Raw genomic sequence first — 12312 nt, forward strand, 5'->3', positions numbered from 1 at the left:
ATCATGAGGCGATTCGTTCCTTGTTGAAGTAAATATTCTCTAACAGGAAAGGCTGTATTGCTAATCTGTAGGATGAAACAGAGGGGAAAGTCGAAAGTTCAACGGAAATGATGTAAAATGTGATTTCGTTCCATTCAAGAGGAGCCTGGTCCTGCATGACTACACGTTCGCTTCTCATGGTGTAAATTTGACAACATGCTGGGATTATTTCGAATTGCCCAACGCAAGATTTTAGTGAGCACGCAACAGAGGGATTGGCATCCGTTATATTAAATGCAAGGTAAAAGAAGATAAATTCAAGGAAAAAAGTAAACTGAAATCTTACGGGCCCACCTTTTGTTTAGTCACACTCCAAAACAGTGCTTCTAATCGGTCTTCTTTTTGGCGGATTACCTCAGGAACAATACTGAGATGAACTCGAACGTAGAGACAGTGGTTGCATTGACTCGCCTCCGGACCCCAGCAACCCATGTGACACGCACTGTGGCAGGCCAAACATCGACCGGCCAGTTGTCGAGCTTGAATGGTTCCAGTGAAACCTGTTTCTCCGACTTTGGGATCCTTTGGATAAACAGTTTGATCAATCGTGTATGTCTCCTCTGGCAATAGAAGTTGGTTAAGGTTAATGGTTCAACAGTATGACGATTGGAATGAATGTCTATGGTAGAGGTAAGCGTACTGTAAACCAGTTTGCATGCTTGACACAATTCTTCTACTCTGTAGAAACTGTACACAGGAACAGTCAGTTAGAAAGAACCATCTTTGTTTGCAGCTTAATTCAATTGTAAATTATCCTAGCTCGCGGAAGAGAACTGTTTAAATGACCAATTAGGGGAGGATCAGCAGTAACTCTACTTCACAGAGAAATAAATAAGTGTAAAAGTTGGCTAATGAAGCATGTCATACCGGAACGCTACAGCTTAGAGGTGATGGCACTTGGTTGAATTTGTCTGAGTGGACACCAGGTTTCAACTAAGCGCTAGCCCGTATTCTCGTTGAGTTATGGTGTAAAATCTCGGCTAGAGCGCGACTATCCCTCCGATAATTGGTGGATTTAGTCAAATTCCTCCAGGAGCAACCGTTGAGTAAGGATGAGGACATAAATAAAGACACCCGGTCAACTTTCTCTAATGGTGATTTACCTTGACATTTGACAGCAAATTATGCAATACGAGGTCGAAAACAACATTCATGAAATGACACTACGAACTTCTCTCACTAAGCGGAATCCTACAAGAGAATGATGACAGATTCTGGATGCAAGACGCAGGCGTTGCTCTTCCAAAATTTCACGGTTATGGTCAACAGGGATAACGCTTTATTCACCGCCTTCTGGGAGACCAAGAACGATTACATGATCACAACTCATAAGGACAAAGCGCTGCATAGTTCGTTTCACGTTTCACTAAAAACCCTTTCGGGATATCTAGTGAACTCGACTGCAGCCTGGAATGCACCTTCTCGTATCAGATCCCCCTGTTCGTTGTTGGAGATGCCGCTGATTAAAACCTTACAACTGGTCATCAGGAGTGTGGACAGTGTTACGTGTGTATTTATGGTGATTCAGTGTGATGCTGAGGTGAAGAAAATCATGTTTGCTTTATTCTCATGAAGTAAAGGTGGGCGGAAAATAACTCCCGTCCCTACATGGCGGCCTTCATTAGTAAAGGCGAAAATGAGTGAACCTATTCCATCTGGGAACATATTCTTGGAACTTACTTATGGGACACTGTTCCATACAGGTTCCTCGGAACCACACGCCTGAACAGACAACACATCCCATCCTATCCGGACCGGCTTCAACAAGACTATGAGCAGTGCACTCTGAACAGAGTGGATGACAATGTCGACAGACTGGGAGCACATTTGTAAAGGTCTCGGCAATATGGGCAAAGCTAGAGTTGGGATGAATAACTTCAGTGGTTAAATAGGTTCCCGGTGGACAGTCTCCGCGTAAACAGACCAGTTTCAGTGACATGCGTGATTGTGCATCTGTTGAAATATGAACGAAAATGACAAATCATTACTACTGAAAGGGAGCACCACAAGCAATACAGCGGGGTGCAGATTTTCTGAAGAACGTAGCACCACGAACTAGTTAACGTTGGTATCAGACAGGCGAACTAGGCCTTTTTTACATGAGAAAAAGCACCGGTGTTTTTTGTGAGACCTCATTATGTAACTGTCAAAATGTGCCGATGTAAATCGGAACATGTTCCGTCCTGAGGTTTAAATATTCCGGTGGTTTTGGAATGTTTGAAGTTTTAAGACACATTGTCGATCCACTGAAAAGTTTTAAACGTTGGAATTCTTCTAATCTTTCCACACTTGTTCGGCGCAAAGGGAGGTTTTCCTGTGATTGGATGAATCCTATTCAGGCATCCTAATTCGGTTGAATATAGACTCGTCAAACTTACATGGAGGTAATGCAATGGTAAAATGGTGGGCATTCACAAAAACACTCTTATGTTACGTAACAATTTCAACATTTGCGAGGGAAACCGGGATTTGAGAATGCACAAGAACACGTTTATCTAGTTGAAAACAAAGACAATCCGGATTGAACTGCTTAGTATACATATTGTTTGCCTCAATATTTCGCTGAATATTCAAACCTGGCCTTAAAGCTTAAAATGGCAGATGTCGAATTCACGTCATACAATAAGGTAGACGAACCCCGTAAGTGACGTATTGGCACTTAAATCCTTCTTCAGACAGAATGCTCACCCACTCAAGATAAGAAATACTACTTCAAATTTACAAAGTCTAATTCGTTCATTGTTTTATGCACACAGGTTGGTCCGTCAAAGAGGAGAACATTTCCGGGCAGACTGTTATGTGTTACCACCAACGCGTATACGAATTTAGCGGACCTTTGACAAAACATCGGTCAGGTTTCAGCACGCTAGGAGGCAGACATGATCAGTGTGCTTGAAAGAAGTGTGAATGGGTTTGGCTGTTAAGTCCTGATAATCCAGGGGAGTATAGCGTGCGCCGGTGTAATAGTAGCAACACGCTGAAGAGCTCTAATACGTCCGAAACTCGAGTCCAATACTTTTTCCATTCAGTGTAGACTAACCAGAATAAGTGCGCTAGGATAGGAGAATCACCATTCAAATGAAAGCTATATGAATGTGACTCGTAAGGTGTGGTGATGACTCGGTGGCAATTCGCATCCTGCACTAGCAGCGACTTCACCATATGAGAGCTTCGATTAGATTCCAAGTGCGACCCATCGTGTCCGGCTAAATCTTTCCAAAAATCTTCACGTTTTTCAATAAACACGTTGAAATCTGAAAACCTGCGATTTCAGTCTTGTGTTATTTATTCTATTCCTGACTCACGGGACTCTCCAAGGAGATGGATTGTCACAATAATCATGCATTTATATCTGAATGTTAGAATACGGGCTGAATCATTAGGAGCCAAGAAATCAACGAAAAAAGTGATTGCGGAAAAAAGGACATATCTCTCTTTCCCATTGCTTTTCCAGGGATGATTACCGTGTGAAATGGCGAACGCGTGCTCTGAGGTGGTTTTGAAACCGTCTCGTATGGGATCCCTCTTCACAAAGCCTGATACTGACGGTAAAAATGATGACAACACGTAAATATCTTGTCAAATTGGGAGTAGAATAAGGGCTGTCGGATGCTGCCGCAGAATTTGGTCAGCTGGCAGTCTGAGAATAATTGAATGAGCTGTTCATGGCATTACTCAATGGATAACTGAACAACTGTGTTCATGAATTAATGGGTGACCCAGGATTACCAAAAGATTCTGCAACTGGTTCCTCTCGCATAACAGGAGGAACACCGCCTAGTTACTCTCACTTTGCAATGTTCTGAACCATACGAGATACAGCTAGGACCCTTCAAAAAATCCCATTTGTTGGTAGAAATTCTTCGTCTAAAATGGGTTGGAAAGCACATAGTGACATTTTATTGGAGCTATTGTTGGCAAACTCCTAACTTGTGACTCCGATTTGACAAACCGGGTGTGCTGTAAATGAACAAGGAAGGGTATTTTGTGTCACTTATTGTTCTGGATGAGATAAGGAACCACTGGATGCCACCAAACTTCAGTCATCTAGATGACGCATGGATTACTTACCGAACTGAGAGTCCGTTTTCGACGGATTGGTGACAATCACTTTTTCACATTTATTGCATCCGCCGGGACCTGGATGTCTACCCGGTCCCGTACACACCGGTTGGTTTGTAAACCTGCGTTGATGGCAGTGTATTTGGCATGGTTCGCAAATTCTCCTCTCCCCATTCAAATAGTGAAACTGATCACACTGTGAGACACACTGTCCGCCTGCCTGAGGTATGGAGATGAATGCTTAGAGATTAGTTTGAATTCTGGCTCAAATGCAATACAATGCCTTCTTGTTCTCGGAAGGTATTCCTTTTACAGAGGGATTAAAGGTTTCTTAACTCTGTTTGCTTAGTATGTTGACAGGTGAGAACATTTTGCTGACTGGTAAAAATTATAGGAATACCTTTCTGAGAGTTAAATAACAAGTTCAACACTGGTTTTAGTGTTCATCGCATAGCATGCTTATGCACGAAAAATTGAAGCAAACAAACCAACGGAGAGAACGGGACTACTACATCGGACATTGCCTACTTACCAGTAGTATATTTCGCTGAGGAATTTCAACAGCTAGACTGGTCATAGTGTACTCATTTGTGCCATATCTCGCGCTTAATAGAAGCATTTGCAACACGTCGGAAAAAAATTCAACAACCATGGCCTGTGTTAGGCATGAAAAATTAGTTGGCAAGTCATCAAGAGGCAAATTATTTCGGATTCAGCCTCCGGAATTATCGTGGCTCTGCATTTAACTGGCGGAGATCCTTTATTTACAAAAAGTAGGTGGGCATTCGTAGTTCTACTACTCACTGACAAGCGTGGTGCAATTCCTTCAGCTGTGACGTACTTAAAATTTTAGTTTACTAGCCTCGAAATGCCTTATGCAAAGCAACTGTGATCAAGCTGTTTACATTCATTGGATTGTTCTTGGAAGACCTAAGCTGTTTGTTAGTTGCGTAACTCTGTTTCGTGTATCAAAGAATCTGCGGGTACATAAGGCAAGACTGGAGTTACATCATACATCTTTTTCAGTTATCACACTCTGCGACCATGTAAGAAGTATCAATTAAAAATCAAGATATCTATTACTTAGAATGGGCAAAAGAACGCTGAATGCATGTGTCTCCTCTCCTTATGTTTGTTTTGAGCTGGGGAGTTAAAAACACCGGTGGCATACATCTTCTGGCTACATGTCATCAGACGCTTCGAAATGGGAGTTTTTCAATATTCCTGGAATTTACAGAAAATTCAGGGGCACTCGTTCAAACGGCTTCAGAAGAGCGGGGGCGTTCTATCCCTTTGTGCCTAGCCGCTCGCTGTCATTCAGGAGTTTTTCCAGGGAAATGCAACTAGTTAACAAAAGAGATTATTATTCCAGTGTTACTCAGTGTGTTGGTCATTGTAGTGGGCATGCGCTAGGTCCCTTTCCAATAAACTTTTATTTTTTTTCATGGCAAGTCTTTCAATTAAACTACAGTGGCAAGTCAGTGATGTCTTGGTGTTGAGCACCAAGTCTGTGCCATCAAAGATGATAATGAAGTGATAACATCGAAAATCCGGACAGTCTAATATCGATGCTCTTCCTGGGGCTCATCCTATAGGCTTGGCCCGCAAATCTATATCAGATGTTAGTTAGTCGAAGTCCTTTGGCAATGAAGGACCGGTGGCTTTGCTTTATCTCACTTTGTTCGTGTTTCTGCAGTTTCAAACGTGAGGGCTTGACTTCGTCTTTACCAATCGTACGATTTCCCCTCCTATCCGCACATGTAGTAAAGTAGAGGACTTGTTAGTAATGGTTGCATAAATCAGACAACACCGAATTCCGAAAGTTCTGCTGGATGAGGGAATAGTTGGATGGAGAGGGGGCATAAAACGCAGGGAAACTAGTGTCGGAACCATGCTTTTTAGTGGTATGATGTTATCTTGTGGACAGGAGTGGTTTAGCAATATCTGGCCTACTTGGGCTCCAGAATGTAGCAAATTCAACATTATGCCCATAGAAATCAGATCTGTTTTGTTTGTTGTTAGGTTCACAAAAAGATTAATCCAGATAAGTTATGACAGCGATGGAAAACAAACTTCCAAGGCTTAGGAACGGAAGCATAAGACTTAGCGTTTGAATTTGCAAACACAATCGAATGCTAAATTATACAGAAGGCGGGGTTTGCCTTCCAAATATAAACAACTGGTAAATTCGTAGAAGATTTGTATCGGACATCTGTGGAACAACATAAATCTATCCTCGCGCATGTTGAACTACCATATATTGTGTTATGAAAACTGTCAGAGGAATTAACAGAACTCAGCCTTTTGGCTGGAATTTGCAAACCAATCGAATGCTAAATTATACAGAAGGCGGGGTTTGCCTTCCAAATATAAACAACTGGTAAATTCGTAGAAGATTTGTATCGGACATCTGTGGAACAACATAAATCTATCCTCGCGCATGTTGAACTACCATATATTGTGTTATGAAAACTGTCAGAGGAATTAACAGAACTCAGCCTTTTGGCTGGATCGCACAATGATCCAGGTTTCAGCGCAGTGAAGCTCTACAAATCAAATATGTTTGACAGTAAAGCTTGGAAAACTGCATGGCTTTTCACTGTGGTGATCAGTTATTACTGGATATCCCGGGAGGTATTTGTACTCTCTATGCCAGAAAGTGGAACGATCCAACCAGCAAGGTGTTTCTTGATCTGTCCGACGTGTCTGAAAGGCGCTCATTCCGTGAATGACTTGCTTATTCGAATTTCTTTTACAAATATTTCATGTAACTGATACTGAAATCGATGCAAAAATCACGACCCTTTGAAAGGGAATAATAGTCGTTCCGTTGTAATTTAGTAAAACACGACTTCGAAATTTTCGTAACGAAATTTTTAGTCTCCGGTCTATTTACAATGCGTAAACATCGTGTAAGTATTCAAAAAAATACACGAGAATTTCGGTTACCTTGGACACTTAGGCTAGCACTGAACAATATGTATGCTTACCCAAGCAATTTTGCAATCCCCAATACACTCATCTGGCCCCGGTCCTGAACAAGTGTGTGCACATTCTGGATGGCATGGTGGACAAATATGATCAGAGTCTGGCAGTCCCATTGAAAAAGAGTGCTCTATTTCTGACTTCCTCCTCAGGTACGACTCGGCCGGTCGATTTTCCGTTTCCCTACGAATTTCCACGTCTGAATGATACTGTTTCAGCCGAACTCCCAGGGGGTGGTACATGAATCCAGGTAGTTCGTCACAAGATTTAACGCAGTTTTGTTCGCCTGCTCTATAGTATAGACATCGCACACACTGATCCATGCCTGGTCCCCAGCAACCATATCGGGGATCACAGGATGTGTGACATATTGCTCCCCTCTTCGCTATAAAGAAATAAAATTAGCACAAACCCGTTTACTTGGTATTTTTGAGGATATGTTTGAAAAGTTCGTATGAGAGTAAACAGTTATACACACTTTTGAGTAACAAACACAATAACACCTCGCAAATAATCAAGATTACATTTTAGGGCCTATCGCGAATGAGGAGATTCCCAGGGAGTTGTGATCGACTTATTAAAGATCGCAATTCTATAGCATAAAAGCTAAATGATATAACTTAAGCTAGCCCTGTTATCGCTCTAATTCCTTTTTGGTACTGGCCTCATATATAGAACTTAAAACACAGGTTGTTTGGCCAAAAATTAGGAGACAATAGCCTGCAAGGTCCTGCCACATAATCATGTAGGAAGTAATGCAAATCCCCTAATTTACGGATTGCACGAAACCACAATTCTCAGAGTTTTCCTTGTCACTTACAGAAAGATGTGTCTATAACCATTTGAATACCGAGAAAAATTCTGCTGCACTGCATTCCAAATGCTCTCACCAATTATTCATAACTCAGTTATAAGTTAATCTATTTATGGTTAGAGCTGTTCATGCCGCGTGGTTAGCCCGTCCCAGACTTTCTAGTAATTGATATGGTAGTGCCAACAAAATACGTATGAGATATCGGCGACACTCGATATCACTGAAATAACACTGGCGATTTCACCATCAACATTCTGTCCAGTTGGTTTGCTACTTGAATGTTAGAATAAACTCTTCTACATAGCTGAAAACTAACAAACATTAAATGCGTTACGTTACAACGACATTAGCCGCAAACAAGTCTTCAGAAATTTGTTGGTTTAGCGAATCTTCGCAGACACAAATTTTCTAGGTTATCTAAGGTGTGCCTTGTGAGGTGCAGATGTGAGGAGTATGGGTTATGCGTAAAGGAATGAACGGTTTCCGCAAGCCAAAATAAAGCAAGCACTCCGGAAATGCCTGGTAAGAATTTATCAAGTAATAGCGAAATGTCGCTAACATTATCGACGTCGTAACCCTAGTATTTAGTAATTTAAAACTTTGACTCATGCATAGGGAGTATTCAATTTATTTAAAGATGTTGCACGTCTCCCGTGGTGACCACTGATAAGGTGGAAGAATTCGAACTAGTTTATCCCACATGGGGTGAACGTTACCGCACCATTCCATAAAAACAGCATTCTTTTCAAGCTTATCTCTTAAAAAAAGCTACGTACTGCACGCGAATCAACGACAGCTTCGGTTGTACCTTTTTGTATGACCAGCAGTTAGATATTGTTGACGGTTTCCAATCCGTTACGTAAGGTGATTATTTTGAAGGTTCGCTGCCATGGTGAAACGGCCTTGATACAAATCTCGTTATTCTACTCGATTGTAATCCACCTCACCTAGATTTCGCACACAACGCCCAATCGTTTCAACTTCGTTTGCGTCGAATGCCGTACAGTTTTTCTTAGAATGCTTGAAGGACGGTTTTTAATTTGCAACCCGGGATATTCGCGCTCACGTCGGTTAAACTATACAAAAGCGTGTTGTCTTCTATCCAAGTAAGGAATCGACATTAGCGAAAATGGTGATGAGCGACACCAATACACGTTGTGTAATGTTGGCTGAAACTTGAGTGTACTTTTTGATCTGAGGAGCTTTTTGCTTTATTTCAGCGGTTTGGTTACTAATGAGCAGTTTGATTATCTGAGGAAGTCGAAACCTGGTAACACGCAGAAACAACTTCTTCAGGATTGTAAACCAGACACTGAAAGGCAGCAGTATGGAACTCCTAACCAAAGGCTCGATTAATCTGCTCCTCAACGCCTACATCACACGTCCCAGTAAATATGAAGGGCCTCATGTGGCTGAGTTTTCCCTGGTCTGACTGTATCACGAATGTTCCCAACAATGTCGGCCTCTATTGGCACCAGTAATTTGCTGCGGATGAGAATACAAGAGCAAGTGACCGGATGGTTGACGGACTCCCAAGCTTTCAACACCCATTGGTGGATTTATCAGACACATGCAGATGTAGAAGCATCTACTTGGTCGATGCATTTTCGACGCGTTTGGTGGTTTTAGAAACTATTTGGTTAGACAGCAGACGAAAGGTAAACTATTTCCGGTGTTTAGAAAAATGAGCATGCTGATCAGTCAACAGAACTTCAAGTTACCCAAACCAGTTTTTATTTTCCCAGGAAAATGAGTCGAGAAATAGGAGTCTGATCACTTCGACTAATCATCTTGGATACCATACAGGTAGTCAGTTATTGACATGTTGAAATAATTTATAGCGTAAAAGCTCTGAGTAGCAGTTGTGGAAAAAGTAGGTACACTAATCGCACCCGGTATACACTTCCTACAGAGAACTAGCCATATTTACACATTCCTCTGATTCTAAGCACTTGTATGCACCAGGGGTGGATCTGCTTTCGCAGAAGTTTAAGTGATCAAAATACCTACGTAAGTGATAGAAATATGCTGAATGTACACTATATATCAATGTGTGCTGCCGTAGGTATTTTGCGGAACAAGACTGTGGAATGCTACTTGCAATATCGTCAATTTGGGCATCATTCGTGAACTGATTTTTAATTCAAGGAAATAGCACCAGAAAAAATACTTTGAGCTGATCACGCAATATTTGTGTTCCGTAGGACTTAAACAAACGGACTATCTTGAAATGTGATCGATGAGCGAACTGACACATTAAACAAATAACTGGGTGCCTGCAAATGACAATGCCCGTCCTCGAATGTGAAAATACCAAATTTTTAGATGGACTGAATTGGGAGATTCGGATATACTTTGGCGAAACCAGCATCTTGTGGTTTGAAGATCTTGAAATATCTGGGGTTAAAAAGAGCTATAAAAAAGTCGGTGTCAGTTGTCACACTGAAGGTTGAACTCTTAGCCTGTAGAAGGGCTTCTACCGTCGTTACCATTTTTGGTTTGCCGTAAACGAGTTGGTTGTTAATTCCTCATTACATATAATGCCCGAAAACTCAGGAAACTTAAAAGTGATTTGTGGCTTGTGAGAAACCAAGTTACAGGAAGCCGGTATTAAAAAGAGGATTGTTTTCATGCGATAAGAAACCTGGGAACAGATAGGGCAAAGGACGCGGTTCATTGTTTCCATCAGATGTGGGAGGTGGGCTTGCGTATGTCATTTCACCGCCACCGCATGTACATTGTACATAATAGGATAAAATTTCATTTAAAATAAAACTTGTGTCGGAGTGAGAGAAATGGAGAACATTAGAGAGAAGCAGTTCAACTTACTACACGTCTCCAAATCAGGACTTTCGTGAACAGCGATATGCATAGTTCCAGTGATCCTTGATAGATCAGGAGGCTCAAAATTTTCTGGGCCGTTATCTGCCAAAAAATTAGTTACACACAATATCTTACCGGTTACGGTAGTAGTTTTTACTTATTTCAAATGTACGGTTTTATTAAGCGGCGCAAGGTGATTATGAATAATTGAATAGGACAACATTTCAAAACGGAGTTACACCTTTAAGGGAAGATGCACTGAGATAACAGCTGTTGTAGAAGCCGTCAGACCAAATTTGTATTCCACTTCAAGAGGTTCGTCTGCAAAGTTGAATATTAGGGATATTCGGGGACCAATAGACAGACTGCGATTTCTCTGAATATATTCGACCTCGTTTGCTATCCGGCACAAGTTTTCCTATGACACCTTTGCCACAATATGTGGTACGTATCCAAATGAATCGACCAAATGAACTGGGCACTACAAGGTGAATTCCACTTCCTTTTTCCAGCTGATGAACGTAAGTTTGTTTGAATTCCACCAACCGTTTGACCGAAATGTGCAAGAACAAACAACCTTTCTCATGATTTTATGGTATATATTGACAAAGGTGCAAAGTGAATTTACGGTTTGACTTGAAATCCCTAATTAAATTTACCAGAACTTCTAAGTTTAATACAGCTTAGTGGAGAAAGATATTATGATCCGAAGTTTCGGTTGCTTCGGGCAAACTCTGCTGAGGATTCCCACCAATGAATACAAATCATGTGCAGCATCTTTGGGTGAGCTATCTTGTCTTCTGATTAAGGTTTCTAGCAGTCAGTGCGATTAGTATGTGTGGGTGTCTGTTAGCTCTCCATGTGTACGCATGCTGTGTACTTTGATGACGATGTGTCTCTGTCTGTTGGTGTGTTAGCTGTGATGCGTCATTATTGAGGTTCCGGCTTACAGCCTGACTACTCTGCCTACTACGGCGTGTAGTGATTCCAGGTCCGATGGATGAAAAGCTGAAACCATCACTACGGTTGATGCAGCTCAATTGCGTGTCAGTCCCTAATATTTCAGCACACGCCCGTTCCATGTGTCACTTGAATCCTGACTCGAGGACACGAGTACCATTGAAGTTGAAGCTGTACTCAATTGCGTTACTTTGGTCGTTAGTTTATTCCAAACGAGGTGAATATTCCAGGACCAAAATGCTGCTGTCATGGAGCTACGAAATAAACTATAGAACAGTTTGGTCCTCTTTTATGGAGATCTGGTCATGTAAGCAAAGCAAGTCTATACTGAAAACCTGTGGGAATCAACAACTGTGCGTTTCTCTTGTGATTTCATGGAGTCACAAACTCGCGACCTCCCACCAACTAGAGAGTTAACAGTTCGGCTATGAGCGACTGATTGGCGATGTGATTAAATCGCACAGGATATGGCGCCACACACGGTGCTTCTCGGATTTTCAGCACACGTTTGCTCAACATATAGAACGAAATATTTCAGATGTCCTCACTAAACCAACAGTGTGGCTTGCCGTTGTAGTATTCTGGTGCTTAGGTCATTTCCGTTCGCGGTCGAGAGGCCTTCGGAGATA

At 41.7% G+C, this 12312-nt stretch overlaps 1 protein-coding gene across 1 annotated transcript in view; it reads right to left on the reverse strand.

Annotated features, from left to right (window-relative positions):
• Positions 1-12312, reverse strand: part of T265_12870 (hypothetical protein) — a gene marked incomplete at both ends in the record, with an annotated part of 88534 nt that overhangs the window by 19972 nt on the left and 56250 nt on the right. The window contains 5 exons of the mRNA XM_009165972.1: positions 334-599; positions 1720-1992; positions 4111-4321; positions 7092-7471; positions 10730-10825. Of these exons, the coding sequence (XP_009164236.1) occupies positions 334-599; positions 1720-1992; positions 4111-4321; positions 7092-7471; positions 10730-10825 (1226 nt within the window). The remainder of the gene's footprint in view (positions 1-333; positions 600-1719; positions 1993-4110; positions 4322-7091; positions 7472-10729; positions 10826-12312) is intronic.

Source organism: Opisthorchis viverrini (genome assembly GCF_000715545.1).
Source record: "Opisthorchis viverrini unplaced genomic scaffold opera_v5_20, whole genome shotgun sequence".
Lineage (NCBI taxonomy): Eukaryota > Metazoa > Platyhelminthes > Trematoda > Opisthorchiida > Opisthorchiidae > Opisthorchis > Opisthorchis viverrini.